The 17,918-nt window shown below is 36.0% G+C and overlaps 1 protein-coding gene across 19 annotated transcripts in view; it reads right to left on the reverse strand.

The window, feature by feature from the left end:
• The window catches only part of sgip1a (SH3GL interacting endocytic adaptor 1a), a 59,095-nt gene that overhangs the window by 10,144 nt on the left and 31,033 nt on the right, over positions 1 to 17,918 (reverse strand). For 4 of the 19 annotated variants that reach the window (XM_088598554.1, XM_088598537.1, XM_088598545.1 and 1 more), the window contains exons 5-18: positions 17,668 to 17,724; positions 17,405 to 17,462; positions 16,527 to 16,708; positions 10,667 to 10,678; positions 9,194 to 9,218; positions 8,827 to 8,884; positions 7,929 to 8,005; positions 7,349 to 7,435; positions 6,290 to 6,364; positions 5,582 to 6,169; positions 3,969 to 4,093; positions 3,276 to 3,429; positions 2,392 to 2,451; positions 412 to 471 (exon numbers count right to left, since the gene is read on the reverse strand). In XM_088598554.1, coding sequence (XP_088454680.1) covers positions 412 to 471; positions 2,392 to 2,451; positions 3,276 to 3,429; positions 3,969 to 4,093; positions 5,582 to 6,169; positions 6,290 to 6,364; positions 7,349 to 7,435; positions 7,929 to 8,005; positions 8,827 to 8,884; positions 9,194 to 9,218; positions 10,667 to 10,678; positions 16,527 to 16,708; positions 17,405 to 17,462; positions 17,668 to 17,724 — 1,618 coding nt within the window. The remainder of the gene's footprint in view (positions 1 to 411; positions 472 to 2,391; positions 2,452 to 3,275; positions 3,430 to 3,968; positions 4,094 to 5,581; positions 6,170 to 6,289; positions 6,365 to 7,348; positions 7,436 to 7,928; positions 8,006 to 8,826; positions 8,885 to 9,193; positions 9,219 to 10,666; positions 10,679 to 16,526; positions 16,709 to 17,404; positions 17,463 to 17,667; positions 17,725 to 17,918) is intronic. The other 15 variants (XM_088598538.1, XM_088598541.1, XM_088598540.1 and 12 more) reach the window with 15 other exon arrangements.

Consider the following 17,918-nt stretch of genomic DNA (forward strand, 5'->3'; position numbering starts at 1 on the left):
TAAGGGTTACGTTTTGGTTAAGGGTCAAGATTCTACAATACCAAGATCAGCCAGTCACAAGACCTGTTGTTAGAGTACTATTATCATATACTGGAACTGAACAGCATCTGAAATAGGTAAAACGAGACTCGTGCAGGACCTAAACATGCAGTTAGTGGTAAGAATCATTCTGAAAACTGCTTTAGCCAAAGGAAGAATAGAACCAAACTGAAGGGGGAAAAAATCAAGAAGTGAAAAACTTGTGAAGTGTAATGAACAAAGAGATGAAAGGCCGCCACTGCATGAGGAAAAAAAGCTGTAGGGCAGGGATGGAGGTGGAGGTATCAGGGAGAGGCAGGATGTTAGGAGGGCTGGGAAGGAAAGCTGGAAGAGATGAAAGTCAAGTGTGCTACATTGCTGTACACAACTTACCTTCGAAGGTTAAATAAAACTTTCCTCTGTCAAACCATACCAGGGAAGGCTGGTCATTCTCTGTGTGGACGGGATTTGAAGTGGGGTGGGCAGGGCAGGGAGAGAGAAGGACAATAGTGTGAGTCACATGGCAGGTCTACCACACGTCACTATGGGTGGGAACACAAGGCACTGCAAGCCATTATTTTCAGAGGGGATGGGGCTCCTCCTTTTTCTGCTCACTGGCTTGGTATCCATGATGGTTCATTGGAATGCAGAGGTTGCAGTTTTAGAAATGAAGCAAGCCATGACAGCATAAGGAGAAGAAATTTGGTGCCAACATTTATGGCCACGGCTGTCGCATGTATGCCGACATTTTGAACATGTAGACATGTGCAAATAGTTCACACTGTTTTGTATTGTGTGCAGTAAGGGCACTTCCTTCGCAGGAAACATAATTTTAATTTGTATTATTAACAATAACTAGGTAACTAGGGGTATAACGTCAAACTGTTTGGTGCGGTGCTCAATTTGGGAATATGCAGTAGCTTCAGTCATCACAGGCCAAAATGAAGGAAGCTTTTCTGCCACTTAAGTTAAAATTATGTTCAAATAAAGGTTTTGATTTTGTTTATATTCACATGTACTTTGCTAACGTTTATGGTTTCTGTAATGAAGCAAATAAAACTAATTACATAACTGGCAAGTACCTGAATGTTAACTGTGCCATAAAGATATTTCTTAGGTAAATGTCTCAAATTGAATCCTTATGCAAAATACTGTTTCATTGAGCAGCATTGTTTTCCTTCCGACCGATCGCTCCCTTTGCTGTATTGCACTGGGAGCTGTATTCCAAAAGGTCTTTGAGAATGGCCAGATGTGAGTCAGCAAGTGAAGTTGCTTACAGAGAGAGCAGGGGGTAGACTGGAGGGCAGCACAAGGTAAGACAGACTTTTTTTGAAGAGGCGAGACGTAGGAGAGGGGAATGGAAGATGGAGAAGCTCAAGAGGCAAAACAAAAGTTTGGAGAGGAAAGGAAAATAAGGTATCGTAGCAGGCTAAAAAAAGGAGAGCTGAAGCTGATGGAGAAAAAAGTCAAAAGGGACTCTTTGAAAGAGGGTCTGGAACTCAGTTTTAATAGCTTGGAGAAAGAAAGTCTGAACAATAGTTGAAGTGATTTGAACAGCTTTCACAACTTTAATTAGCCTGCAGTTATTCAAAGGTAAGCATGCAGTGGTGTCTCATTTGAAACTGTCCTTTTTTTCGGAACCTAGTGCTCAGATGAAAAAGAAGGTGCAAAACCTTAAATCAAATCATCCATAGTGCATTCAGCATCAGATATAATTCAGGTAAATTCTAACTTACTATATAATTATAGAATATCTGACCAGGAATAAAAACGTGTCTGTGAATCTGTGATGTTCTGTACAAACTGCAGACAATACCATATTAAATTGTTTGAATCATCACTTGAAATCAAACTAATCAAACTATAGGAAAAGTAAAAATTAAACTGGCTTGCATATTTTTAATTCTAGAAAACGGAAGATAGAAATGATGCATGAGCACAATGTGCCTCAGATATGATTGCCATTTAAACAACTACATCCTGACAAAATTTACCTTTTCATAGGAATGGTATTAAAGACATGCAACTTTGGCTGTCATTGCATGTGTAAGAAGTAAAACAGCAAGAAACAAAATTTACCATGCTTGATATGGTCCTACTTTGTATAAGTGATGTTGGGAATGCAAATCCGCTGTCCATAGTCTTTAATCTATGCTTTTCATTACACCCATCAGCACGCAAGTGATGCCTGCCATTCTAAACACTAATAAGTTTGCACTACTATGATCTTATGTTCATCAAATGGCATCATTAATGGTATACGCACCTATGCAGAAAGTACACGCATTCGAAATATACTGTCTAATTCTGCTGGCATAATGGCTTGTTTTGTGATATTTCAATGTCCCTGGTTCCTGTAGGCTGATACAATACCTGCAGGTGTATCACTGCGCCTTTCAAACGTGGGTAGTTTGTCAACAAATGCGTCATCTTCTGACATTGACAAAAAAGATAAGCCAAAGAAAAGGAAACAAATGTAAAAGCAGAAATCAAGAATGAAATGAGAGTGACTTTTATGTATGCCTTCTGAGGTTCAGATTTCTAAAACATTAAAAAAGAAAAAGTCATGCTTAAAAAATGGAAAAATGCAAAACAAATATGAAACTGAACATAAAATGAATTGAAACCATCAACCCATCTGTTTCAACACCTGACCAATTTCTTAGTCCTCCAGAACAACGCAATACATGAAGTAATACAGCATACAACACTTGGTTACAGTATGTTATCATTAGAATTTTCTTTTCAACTGTTGTAAGGAACTGTATACAGTACATCAACTGAATGTTTAAGGGACCATCACAGTTTAAATTCTATAGTAACATCCAGTGTGAATTATTATGATACTTATTGCTAAATAATAAAATATAGACAGGAAAATACATTAATAAAATATGTAATTACACATGCACTTTCTAGATACCTTCTCAGCCAAGTAAAAAGACAAATGTTATCATAGCTGCTCGAAGTGTCTGTTCAGTTTCCTTTAGAACATCCACCATATTGCTCTTCACAAGAAAAAAATGTATGGTGCTGTTACATGATACGTTTGCTTAGAATGTATGCTATAAAAGTGGTAAAACTAAGGCTTCAGGCCAAAACAGAAAATGTCAGGTCATTACAAAAATCATCCAGTCACCCTTAAAAATAATCATAACATTAGTTGACGCTTAGCAGAAAATCAAACATCGTAAAAATGTCAAATATAAGGCTGAGAAAACATCAGGCATTTGAAGATGATGGTAAGGAATTCGGACCTGAGACAGAAATGGAGAGGTCTTTACCGACTGTGGGTGTGGTAGCAGCACTGAGGGAGTTGGTCGATGATATGGAGGAGGTACTTTCAGCACGAGCCAAGGGGGCAATAGGTGGGGGGCTGGAGGAGTGGATTGGAGGGCTGAAGGGCCGGGCCTAAAATAATAAAGAAAACAAGGATTTAGCATCATGGCACCTGAGGCAACAATGAGATCTCTTTTGTCAGAGTAAGTCAATATAATTAAAATAATAAATATCAAATTACATGATAAAAATGATAAAAAACAAAAGGAAAAGCTAAAAAAATTGTTCAGCAAATAGACTTCTGAAAAATATGTTAAAGTTGCCACATCAAGGTTAGTATCTTCAGTTTTAGAAAATTACAGGAGATACAGATACCATAACAGGTAATGTGTTCACAGCAAAATAAATGAAAACTTGACAACATAATTGGCTTTAACCATCTAGGTTTGAGGAATAACACCCAGGTCAGGTTGACAAGGCAGTTGAAACCAACCTATAAAAATAACCCAAGGGGTGTCAGGCTGAGGTACTGTCTTTAAAACGTTCGTCATGAACTCAATTTAGCATAAATATACTCAAAATGCACTGCCTGCACAGTTCTTTTAAAGCTCAAAGAGATGAAATGTTTATTTTTTAGCATTGCTAAAGACACCTGTGTATACGACACATACCACATCCCCAACTGCAGGCTTCCCAGGGGGCAGTCTGGGACGAGAAGGTGGCCTTGGGGGTGGAGGAGGCGGAGTGGGGCTGCTGCCTGCCAATGGCGTCGCAGGACGAGCTGGGGAAGACGAGCCTGCGATCCGACAGTTTCAGAGTAGCCAGTCAAAACCTGAATAATATTTACTACAAAACTTGTGGTGGTGTCTGTTCTTTGAAAACCCCAGTAGCTCTAAAAACTCCTTCTTATTGATCTTTCACTGGTGCTTTCAAATCAGTCACTCACTATCTAGTTTATCTTGAACCTAGATGATTACATTGATTCTTACATTGACAAGCTGTTATTTATCAGCTTTCATCTCAGTCTGAAAGTGTCATTTGTGATTTCTGATGTTTTTGTAAAACTATTCTACTGCACTTTCACTTTGTTACAAAAACTAAGTCTGTCTTACTCAAGAGCTTTAAAGCCTTCTTATTCTCTTTGAACACAATTTCTTATCTAATTTATAGTACATTAATTTCTTTTTGATTGGTTTATAATCTTTTAAAATAAGCATATACAAAGGGTTTTTGTCTTCCTTTGCAACATACAGTAGGAATAGTTCTCTCATATTCTTTCACGTAAATAGTGGACCTGAAACTACATTTCAGTTCAAATGGAACATTGGTTACATTTCACACAAGTACAGTATTTAATCACTCTTCTACAAAATGCCTTATAATCCAGTACTTAATGTCTGTTTATTTGGTAATTCAAATTTACATTGAATCTTAACTCTTTGATAACCACTGATATCAAGAGTCTGAGATTATGATTTCAATTTGCTTTTTAACTAGTATACCACAGGAAATGTACTCATAAGATCAGTAAATCTTTACGAGATAAAGCACTCTGAAGTTTGTCATCTGCAATGTAAAACCACGTTCAAAGAGAAGAGATGTTTTAAGTAAATGAGTGGACAGCTGGAACAGCTACTATCACTGAAGTCCTACACATCTATTAGAAGGATAAGCCTGAGAATTAAAAGTCTAAGCCTCCAAGGCAACACAGACAAGCAGTGTCTGGCGTTTTCAAGTACACAGCATAGAGGACTAAGAAAAGGAATACAAAAACCTGTCTATGTAGCCAAAGCTATTTTGTTGATTTTTTACTGTTTCACAATTATAGAAAAATAATCTTTGTGTTATAGGTCAGCTCAACAATAAAACTAGATCATAAATAATTCAGATTTGTACTGCATATGTTTCTCTCATGAACTGACCAATGAGTTCAAATGTCTGAATCAATTAACTAAATAAATTGTGCACGATTTGTGAACCACAAATGTGTCGCTCAACATGTGTAAAACTCACCGTAAAAGAAAATACTCAGAAATACGACTTGCACGACTTAACTACTCCCCTATTGTCTCCCCACAATAATATTTAATTGGTGGCCACTCTACAATGATTCGTTAAATCCATTGCTTAAATTGTGCAGTTTTTAATTTTTTGTGAGAATTAAAGTGGTGGCTGAAGTAGATTTGAGTTACAAATGTGTTAATCCTATGGGAATCGTCATGTAAGGGCATATTGCCTCAAAGTGTGGAATTTACACAGTTCTGCAGTTGAGTAGACAACCTACAGTAGTTCACATTACCACTGCCTGAGCCTGCTCCCGAACAAGGGCCTGGTGAGGACACAACAGCTCTGTAGGTAGGAGGCGGAGGAGGAGGAGGTGTAGCTCGTGGGCCCTGTCCAAACTCTTTTGGGGATGCTGTTGACTCCATAGCATCCTCTTTTACTGAGGTCAGATCAGGAATCTTCTTGTCTTCCTCACTCAGATTCAGGGGCGGGGGGATAATGCGTGTGGACTCCGCAGGAGGCGAGACAGTTGCGTTTGCAGCTGGCACGGGTGGGACAGGAAGGACAGGCAAAGCAGAGGAGGTGGACTCCGGCTTTTGTTTCAGAGGCACCACTGGAAGAGGAGGAGCAGGGGCCACAGGGGCATCTCTCCCGGGGGACTCATCGGAGAAGTTGACCCATGTGCTCTCTGAGGTCTCTGCTGCAGGTTTTGGAGCTTCAATGGGCCCAAAGATGTTGTCCAAGTCACTGATTGAGGGCAGTTTTCCACCTCTACCTTCTTTCCCCAATGTGTGGGCTGGTGCATCAAGGGAATTTGAAGATGGTTGCTTAGTTGCAAGGTCAGTGTCAGTTTTAGAAATTCCAGTATCTTTAATGGAAAACATAGGATCATTATAATAGGGGTGCAGATATTGAGGAATGGTATTTGAAAAAAAATCAATTATCACTACATACTGTACCAAAGATATTTAAAATAAGTGCAAATTACCTGCTGAATCTGATGAAGGGGAGCCACACAGGGGAGGTGTTGCTGGGACATTCTTAGGTGGAAGTGGAGGAGGAGCTAAAATTGAATCAATAGAATTGTTCATGATAAAGGCTGGAGAAAAAGATATTTGTCAGGTACCAGATCTGGCAGAAATTGGAATATAGTTCATATACAGTATACTGCATTTGCACCCTGTAGAATATGGAGACATACACTATTTCACATTTCTCAGAGAGCAGATTTGATGCAAAGATGGGATTCAGGTTGCATAGGTCTTAAAACTCCAGCAATTTCCACTTGGTAAATAGTAAATAGCCTTTAAATGATGCATTTGAAAGAAAAAAAAATATCAAAAGTGTTTTTAAGAATTTGCTATAAACCAGCATGCAAAAAATATTTATTCTAATTAAAGTAGGAAGAATACAATTAAGAGCACAACAAAGAGGTTTGTGCATAGATCGTTACTGTATAAAAACACGTTTTATCTTCAGCCCATAAAAAATATATATGTGTCTGATTCTCTTTATCCACATCCCATTTGTATCCAATTAAATTGCAGCCCATTCTGCTAAAGCAATCTGAGTGAAGTGCCCAGATCAAGGGTACGACAGTAGTGACCATCTGTCAACCCACAACCTTAAATGGCTAGGACCCAAGCACTACTCCACACTGCTGTGTATAAAACACCACACTGCAGCTTGTGAGGTTACACTAAACCTCTGAAGCACTATTATAATAAAGAGTATTCCTGGTCAGTTTCAGGAATAAAAAAAATTCTTACAGCAAAAATATTTGAAAATTAGGCAATGTCAATGGTCATGCAAAGTGACTGAAATGGCATGTATTTGCGAGTACAGGTACAAGATTTCATTTTGGGAACATTTTGTCTGACTTTGGTAAGATTCAGCACTTGTTTTCAAATGTTTGCTTCTTTCCTGACATTAGGCAAATGTTAATGGGTTGAAGCCTCATGCTGTGCTGTTTTTGAAGGTATCCGATGTGATGAATCTTGCTGATTCCCATTTTTGGGGGGGTAAATTCCTTTTGAGTAAGACTTACTTCCAGTAGGAAATGGTCTTGGCAATGGGGAGTCTGGATTTGACTCAGTTTTAGGTACACCCCACACTTCAGGCTCATCTATTACCACTACATTGAAAAGGAGAATAATACATTGTAATATGAACAGGCCCCTCAGCAGAAGTAAGAGCGTACTGCATAAACTGCTTTAGCTGAAAGTAAAACAAGAATCAAAATCATTTTGCTACATTACTACAGGGTAATCACTCATGTTCATTAATGCGGTGAGCTTATTTACATTGGCAACACTTTGACCAGCAGCAGACTGTATCTCACTATGATTATACTAATCGTGGAGACTGTCTGCCCCGAAGACCAATAGAATTATCGTTGTGGGATTTTTTCCAGTTCTTAAAATGAGCTTTGGCAAGATCTAACCAACTTCTGCACGTTTTAGTTAAGGGTGGGTTAACTCTAGCACCTGCCAAGCTAATTATGTTGTACAACACATTTCTAGGCTAGGCTTCAGTTAATCCTACCTTAAATGACCTCCCTTCCTCCCGGCACCCACCTCCATTCAACTTCAATCAGACAGTCAGACTAGTTGATTCGAGAGCAATACCTTCTGTCTTCTGTGCTTCAAAGGCTGTTTCCAGTGGGGGCCCAAACAAGACTGTCGGATCCTCTGGTACTGCCGTACTGGTAGAACAGTAAGAGCAAGGAGAGTAAGCCGGCTTGCCCATGCACAAGTACACAAGAACATAAGCATAAACAGTTCATTGTAAAAAAATCAAGAATACTTGGCAGAAAACACGGAGATTAGGACAGGGTCATTTACATTTTAAGTTGAGTTATCATTGCTCTGGTCCGTATTTGTAGTCATTTTAGCATTTTCATATATACAGTATGACAGAATAGCCAGTCAGAAAAAGGACTGCATTAGTTGAAATGGTTTACATGAATATAGTAATTATGTATTTTTAACCATATATCATATACCATGTATACATATGTTTTAACATATGCGGGTATACCTGTAGACTAAAGTTTATTATTTATTATATGTTTCTTTAAAGAGGCCACCACTTAACAAATCTTTGCAATATTACAGTTATATAAACTATATAAGAAACAACATTAATAAACCACACTATTTACTATAGTAGCAGATATTAAATATTTTTGTGATACCCATCCATTTTGGAATAGGCAGTTGCATGTTTCTCACATCTCTGCTTGCAGCTACTTCACGAACGCTGTGGTAACTGAACACAACACAGTGGAGAATTGTGGACAGATGGTGGAATTTGTCCTCCAACCTGTCCACCTTCATCTATTAACACATTGCTTCCACTTCAACTGTAACTCTTCACCTTTTATATTCAATTACCCCAGTAGTTCTACCAACTGTAAAACTTACACAGTGTAATTTCTACACCAGTGCAATTGTATGCAAAATAAAAATATAAATCACAGATCACAGCACACTGCCACTTCCTTACAAAACGAATAATACTAACTTTGTAGGCTCTGGAACGGGAGTAGGAGTGGATCGCCTTGGCCTTGCTATTTCTTCACCTATTAGGGAGATATTAATATAATCTTAATATTCATATATTATTTAATACCAGATGTAATATATATACTGTATATTACTTCATAATATTAACATAATGTTGACATCTAAAAATATCAATTAAAATATTGGAATTTCAGCTTCATAAAGAAATATAATACTAAATGTGTCTTCTACAGTGATTCTATAAACTTAATTAAAATTAAATCTTGAATGCTCCCCCCCTCCTTGGAGGAATTCTCAAATTGTCCCTTGTGTAACCTCCAAACATGTACTGTAGATCTTTTAAGTTTACAGAATGCAATACTTACTAGATAGGTTTCTTTTTATCAGACCCTGCAAATAAAATAAAAAAAAACAAATTTAAGGGACAATGTAAGACAATGTAATAAAATCTATTAGACACACCAAGCCTGTTCAGGTACTGCACTTAACCTCTGGGCTATTAAAGTCAAGAAAGGCATTTTTACACAGAAATATCAAAAGTCTCCATTTGCGTCACATAAAAGGAATCCACAGAACTTTAAAGGTCACATGTTGACGTCGCTAATATTCGACTATAAAGTTGTGATTAGCGTTTCCACCAGCGATGACTGATCTATGAACAAAACCAAGAGTATGACTAATTTATTTTTGTTCACAGAGGAATTTGTTTCCTGTTTTTTGATAGTTTTGTTCCATTAAAAAAAAAAATCTGAATAAATACTGATGCAAAGTTTTCATGCGCTTAAGTGATATGAAACAAAATCATATGAAAACAAACCCCCAAAATAATTTTGAGTGCTGTGTATTGTTTACAGCTATAATAATGTACAGTACCAAATCGCAGAGTATTTCAGGTTGCGGAAGTTGTATAAATAATTGTATTAATTTCTAATACAACATTGTAATTGCTGGCATGCTATGCCTTTCAGGAAAATTATGTCCATATAATTTGAACAAATTGAACAAATATATCCAATAAATATCCAAGTTAATTTAAAATCTAATCAGTTACTGCAGTCTGGGGTGACAAATCTGGCCAATGAAGCACAAAAAAGTTCTGACACACCAGTTCCATAATACACGCCAGTCAGTACAATAAAAAGTGTTGTCAGGCTGAGGAGGGTACTGTCCTTGACGACAACTGAAAAAAGTGAGCCTGTCTAATTGAGGGACTGCAGATAAATGGTTTGTCAATGGGCACATGCAGTCTTGAGCAGCCAGCCTCTCTAATACCGACAACTATGGTAGGGTGGTCCCTGATGTGGTTTGTCTTTTGGAAAAACTTATATAGTCCCACACATATTGTATGATAGGATAGGATAGGATTACTGCGGTATGACTGTTCATCTGAATTTTGAACCACTAAATCGTTGGTTGTTAATAGACCTTTATACCCTGAAGTACATGCAACAAATGAGCTTATAATGATGCCCACATTTAAACAACAGAGCTTTGCACTGAAAATGAGACATGTACATGTGAGAACATTATACTTTCAATATAATGTAATATATAAATAATATTTTTTCTGTGTTTGAGTGATACATATTTCAAGCTACAAAGACTTCTCCATTAATGGGGTAAAATTATGTAAATAACATGTACAGTATCTAACAGGGTGTAAGATTTTGATAAGTAACAAAACCCTGCTATAGCTTCAGCATTTAGCTGTGTTGAGGGTGAAATGAAATGATCACACTCTGTAGCCTCACTATAAAATAACTGACAAGTTGAGAAACACCTTTAAAATATTTTATTTACACATTTGATTATTGTTTGTTCCATTTAAGACTACTTACCGGACTACGTCTCTGTGACCAGCAAAAAGGAAGAGAGAAGAGACACCTGGTCAGAAAGTGACAAATCAGTAAACAGAAAATTCACCACTTCTACTGTGTGTCACAGATTTTCCCTCCATAATACTACAAGAACAAAATATTTCTATGGACAAAAGCAACTAATGATGATTATCTTACTAGATGAATGCCAGTCACATGAAAATTCCAGATCCTCATGAAAATGTGCCTTTAATTAAACAAATGTTGAACATTCCATTCCTCTTACTGTGCATGTATAACAAACATTACAAAACAGGTGTTATTTGATAATGATACAATATATATATATAAATCTTACAGATTTACTAAGAAGCCTCTATAGTTTTGTTCTAGAAAATTAACACATTAGCAAAACTTGAAAATAACTAATTATAAAAAATACTATTTTTTCTTGAATTTAGGCTTATCTCTTGTACAACCATGTAAGCTTCAGAAGATGATTGGATGAAATGTCAGTTAACATATAGAAATGTAAATGGTATGAAACTTTAATTTATTTTCCTCTGTTTCCCTAACTTCTAAGCTTTGGAAGAGATGTATATAGTAGAATAGGACAACTATCTGAACCCATGTTCTTCCTAATTCATATCAGTGAGCTAAATTCTGGTGAAGTTAGTAAACTTGGTCAATTAATTTTCCCAAGTAGGGAAGCAGTTAAATGCAAACAATGTTAGAATATATAGCAATAAGCCTAGAATTAAATCAAGGGATGTTATGTTAAAATTGTACAACTCAGTAGTAAGACTTTAATTTTGAATTTTATGTACAAGTTTGGTCACCATATTACAAAACAAATAGCTGCTTAAAATTAATTAGTTTCTCAATCACAATTGCTGCTCTGGAACCAGTCTAGAGAAAAGCTTCCAGATACAACCCAGGGCTTCAGTGAATGTCATACACATGCAATGGAGCTTTTTTAGTCTTGAACACAGAAGACTATATGGACCTGATAGATGAACCATAAAACACAGTACCCTGTGGAAGAGCATTTAGAACTGAGATCAGGCAGCATTTCTACACAGAGGATTGTCAATGATGTTGAAGCAGACAACCTGGTGTTTTTCAAGAAACAGGTGCAGGCCATCTTTAAATCGATTAACTTAAGACAACCAAATAGGCTAGATTGGCTGTTGTAAAACAGTTCTTATGCTTTGAAAAAGATTATGATAATGTAATGTAATAGGTTGACCTTATGTCTTATTTTTGCCAAGTCTGTATTATGGGTCTGTCCCAGGTGTCCTGACTTTTTAAAAGGGAGCTGTTTATCTTATTCTTCTAAAGAGAAAATTTAGCATTTAAGGCCAGAAATCGAAAAGGTGTAATGAGAAGGCAAAACCTTCACTTGGTATGTAGTTCTTGTATTAACTAGAAGACAAGTGTTGACATTAACTAGATCAACTAGAAGACAAGTGTTGACAGCTTTGCAATTTTAAAATACTTTGTGTTTTTAGCCCCATTAAATGCAATAAAAAGAACCAGAAAGAAAACAATGCTGTTATTTAACTAAATGGTTTTATTGTTTAAATAAAGCTTAAATCCAGTTATTTGGATTATTGGTCATTAAAAGAGTCATGCAATTGAAGCTAATTAGACATCAAAGTACTCTCGTCTTAATTTCGATTTTATATTTTGTAAATGGTAATGCAGTCTAGTAGATGTTCTAAGAAATGTCTGTTCTGGTGTTTGTAAAGCAAGATAAGACTTGTCAGGGAATCAATAAGATACTACTTTAATTTAAAACTAGACAGATTAAAATTAAAAGGTCTAAAACATAAATGTAATTAAAAGTGAGTCTGTTCAGCCCACATAGGAACAACAATCTGTCCAGTAAACATCAGTGTAAAGTCCAGAAGTCTTAGTAAACGATCAAGCAAGACTATAGATTTCAAGAAGAACGTTTACATAGAGAAATTAAACTCAAGATGTAAGAAAAATAAATAATTAAAATATTTTTGTTCTATGACACTATATACCAAGGGCATGCAATCATGGTTATGGAAAGCTACAGTATGTGCAAGTATTCAGCTCTGGGCTTTTAACAAGCTCAATTGGCTAAATATGAGCTAAATTGCAGCAGTTAAACAGCTTCTATAAGATCTTCAGTTGCTGGTGCTTTAAAGTGAGCTTTAATGTGAGCTAAAAAACCTTCTGACACACATGCTTTCCAGAAACAGGATTGGGGACCACTGCTATAGACAGAGTTACCGTAAATAAGATTCAAGATCAATAGTTGCTTTGAGGATTTCATTAACAGTCTAATAGCAAGTGTCTATGGTAATTAAAGTACAAGTTGTAAGCAATGCTTTTGGATTCTGTTACACCACACAAGATTTTCTCTGTAATTGTCATGTATCCATCACAACCACACAGCTTGCAGTTTTCATACTGTATCAAGCCAGACACTGTTTTGTGGCAGTCAAGTTTTTTAATCCTTTGAATAAAAAGGTTTGTTCTAAGGCAAGTGTGAAAACTCATTTTATTTGTTTTTAATTGTGTAAGTGACTGAAATCTACATATTTCTCTTATTTTTTTGCTACCTATTATTCTATTATTATTTTTTAAATTCTTAGGGCTTGAGCCTGTAATATCATCATAAACTGTTTTCAAAAACGTTTCAGAAAAAAGATAATGGATTTCATTGTTTAACAATGGTTAAACACAGATCATCAGGGGCCAACTAGGATGAGATGCAAAAAAAATACAGTGGTACTGTGGATTTTATTTTTCTGTAGGCACCAGTGGGAAGAGGTTACATGCACACATGCAGTCATCTTACATGCATGGAAACCGTTCAGATCATTTAATTTGAACAGTGGAAGATTAAATACAAGCTTACCGGACTTCTCCTCTATAGAAGCCAAAGTTGAGAGAGAGAGTAAATAGCAAATACTATGTTAGGTTAAATTACAAGACTACAATACTAACATTGTATGAAAAAATGGAAACCATGCTGGCATAGTTTTTTTAAAAGGCTCATGAGCTTTGCAGAGCACCTCAAGATATATAATATGGGCCCTCAATTCTGGAACCTCAATTCAGTGTGTCTGCTTGATCTGATTAATTACAGGTCTTTCTTTTCTTAATTTAAAAATTAAATGTTGCCTGGATCTGAAGCACCTGAAAATTTAAACCGGCCATTGCAGACCCCCAATGTGAAACATAAATGTCTAAAAACAGAGTTTAGATCAGAGATTAAAAATAATTTCAAAATGATCAGAATAGATGAAGAGTAAATGAAGCAATGCATGATAATCAAGTATGGATGTACTGTAGATGAACAGTATACATTATATTCGATAAGGCATAAACAATGAAGAAGAGGACATTAAAATAGATTTTTTTATTCCCATCTCTGCACATACCTAAACATAACCTACATACGCATTTTTATTTTGAGTCAAAATACAAAAAAGATTCAACTTTTATTTACAGTACATTTCTCCATTACTGGAGACCAACAGCACTTGTTATAAATCAATACTTTACAATGTATGGCAATTTCTTTAGAAACAGACACCAACACAGCTAAAATATTGAATGAATTTTTCTACATATCGGTTTTGTATTTTCTGAAGTAATTTAACAAACTATTCAACTCCAAGTGAAGCAGAGATGGAGAGTGGGAAGCCCTATTGTTCTGTAGTTTAGAACCCTGTTAACCTTTGCTCCAGCTTCCATTCTTCCAAATACATTTCATGGTCAATCTGTAGCTATGGTTACCACTTGGCAAAGACATGTTGCTGTGGCAACATTTGCCATGGAGAAGAAAGAAATGCTACTAATGTATAATTCATACAGAAATGTCATAAGTTACAAATGACAGTTAGACATTTCTTTATTTAATGCAAACAACAATTGGAAAAAATCTCTGGACACAAATATTTGTTTTCACTGATGTTTTCTGGAGTTATTTATGCCAGTGCTTCAAAACCCTTTGTGTTTTGTTCCTTAGTGTTTTCATTTCTTCGAACTAGCTCAGAACACATTGTATTTATTTAATTTTAATTACCTGAACAGCAATGAAAGCACACCCCCTTATTCCTCAACACCACATATTTGCTTTCAACAACACTGAGGATTTGGGAAATTAATCAGTCCAGGGGGAAGGACACTATCTGAATCTAAATAAATTTTAAAAGCTTCCTGTTTTAGATTACTTAAATCATTAATGCATCTTATTGCCTACTTACTAAGGTAACAGCTGGACATTCATATGGAAACACTTTCTAAATCTGTCCATGCATTTCAGAGCAAACGTCTGAAAAGAAAATGGTTTCCTTGTTAGGCCACAAAATTACATTTTGAAATAGAGGTGATCCGTTTCAATCTTCAACAGCTATATGGAGGACTCCTATCATGCGGACACATAAATGAACCAGATGGTTGCTTAATTGCATGGGATTTCCTTTGTTAATAAATTAACCGTTAACGAGAGCTTGCTTAAACCAGTGCATTATAGAATTTGATGATTTCCTTACAACATGCCATTATGGCATTGTCAGAAAACTGAAACAGAATTTTTGTCTACACCAATAGTAGGCTAATTATACTACTATCACACAGAAAATGTTATACAAAATCCTGCCAAAAATCAAGGATTAATTCTATCAGTGCTACTTCGGATTTGTCTATGCATTGAGCAGAAAGTACCTGCACTGTGATTCCAGCTGAAATGTCAACATCTTACACTTATACCTGCATGACTGCTGTGTCATGTATTGACATTCACAACGACAGTGCATATATTTGACAATGCTTACGCTGATGTGTGTTTTCTTGTAAGAATCTAGTGTGCCGCAGGCATGATGCTCTGTACAGTAAAGCTTTTCTTGATAAAAGCAAGTGACATATGGATGAGTTTTCATCTGTGCACGTGGGAGGAAGTCTAGCTTTTTCTTAATTGATTTAAGAGTAACAGTGACCATGTCTACAAAAAGTGTGGCTTCTGCTGCATTTCATTTTTTTTTTTCATTTGTGGATGATCTTATAAAATCAGCACACAAACAAAGCAACCTGAATCACTCAGAACCACATGAACAGATGCATCAAGTCAATTATTATATATATATAAAATTATTATTATTATAATAAATATAATGGATGTTTCAGTTTTTTTTGTCAGTTTTGACTTTAACTAATAAATCAAAGGCAATCAAAATAAAACTGAAAGCCTGTGTGTCACTTTAATGAAGGAGCATGATATGAGTCTGTCTCTGCTCATTTGAAAGTCTCAAAATGTGTTGGTCAAGAATGAAGTAAAAAACTCGTAGTTACAAGCAAAAAGAAAATATCTGCCAGATGGGATTACTGTATATAATACCATGAATATACAATACATGAAGTGACAGTACCAACATTATTAAAACATCTAAAATTAACCTTTTCTGTGGTTTTCAATATCATCTGTGTTTATATGTGTTGTTTTATATCACATTTTCAATGTGTTAATTTAAGTCTGACCAGTTTGAGATGTCTGTGTTTTCTGTACCCAAAAGGCTGTAAATCTGCAGCTGTAGTTCACAGAGCTTTACTGTGAATTGCTTAGTTTCCAGATTTCTCAAATTTCAGACCTCTGCAAGGGAATAATATTTAACACTCTTCTTCCATTCCTTTGTGCCTAATAGCAGATTCCAAAACTCTTGCTTCAGTGGATTCTGTTAACAAAACCCATTAAATAAGAGAAGACCACAATGAATGGCAAGAGATGAAACTCAGACTTAAAATTACCCGAATGTTGCCCATAGCTTTCAGGTAAATTGTGACAAAAGTTGAATTAAAAATATGAAATGATTGTATATTTATAGAAAATGAAGAAACTCACCACCGGAGAGGGAGACAGGGCTATGTTGCCTATGGATGCTTTTAGTTCATCTACTGAAGCTGCGGTATTGTTTAAGGTGTCTTTAGCTTGCAAAGGTTTGATCTTAATCTTAAACTTTTTCCTGTGATCTTCCTCCTCTTCTGACTCACTGGAGGAGAAGAAGTGTTTCCCTTTGGTGGTGGGTGAATCTTAGTTAAGGAAATAGCGAAAAAAAATCCAAAAATAAATATAGAGTCTAGTCCTATAAAATACAGACTGAATTGGAAAGCTAGAGTTTCTGCAGCAGAGTTCTCCTCTATATACTATATACTAAATCCACTACTTTATATTCCCTATAAAACGAACCTACTGTATATATAACATTTTTTACCATATTTATAGATAACCGTATGTAACTATGACATCTTCTGTGACACATTTGCAATCCATAACTTAAGCAATAACCTAGTACTGAATATTCAAGTAGGCTAGTTCTGGTGAAAGCATTTGCACAGCTTGTATTCAGACTCAAGTATTTGTGTTTTTTGAAGAATCAAGTCTGATCTTATCCAGATCTTACCCTCCTACTGCAGCCCACACTACTCTTTGGGACACTGTAATAAATTGGCACCTCCAAATGCCATCAACCTGCCAACTGGCTTCACCCACGGAATTTGACCAGTAGTGCTTCTCTTCTGTATGTCCTCCATGGATAAGAGGCACTGAGAAGTAAAACTTCTACCTCCAACCTACCTCCCCCTAGTCCCCACATTTTAAGTTACTGCCTCTCAGAGTCCTTCACAGTCTCGTAAAAGATAAAATGATAAACTAAAAACAAAACACATCTTTTCCAGATAATGCACTCTAGTGATCTTTGAAGGTGGCAACATTAAGGATATTTCCTGCATCCTCCTCTGGTCTAATACTGTATCCCTCATCATCAACTTCAGGGGAATTCTGAAATGAAATAACATTTAAGGAATAGAGAGAGTAAACCGCTACATCTTTTCAGAAAGATCAGGTTTGTATAGCCTGCAAAATATAACAACAACAAGAACAACGACAGTAATAATAATAATAATAATAATAATAATAATAATAATAATAATAATAATAATAATAATAATAATAATAATAATAATAAAAGGTGATGAGTACTTACATATCGCTCCCAGTCAATCTCTGCATAAAATCCATTGGGAGCTCCATTCGTCTTTTTCTGCATTTGACAGGGAATGATTGGTTTAGAAACTTATCATATTAAGTGGTCCCTGATTGCATAAGGAATGGTACCCGTTTATTGTTCATTTCAAAAAGTGCATGTAGAATATTTATTCTGCTTGCTCATTGAGATTCAGATAATATTTATTCCCCAGGTCCCCCCCAGTCACACTGATTTACACCAGAAATTAT

Source organism: Lepisosteus platostomus, chromosome 11 (assembly GCF_059453375.1).
Source record: "Lepisosteus platostomus isolate fLepPlt1 chromosome 11, fLepPlt1.hap1, whole genome shotgun sequence".
NCBI lineage: Eukaryota > Metazoa > Chordata > Actinopteri > Semionotiformes > Lepisosteidae > Lepisosteus > Lepisosteus platostomus.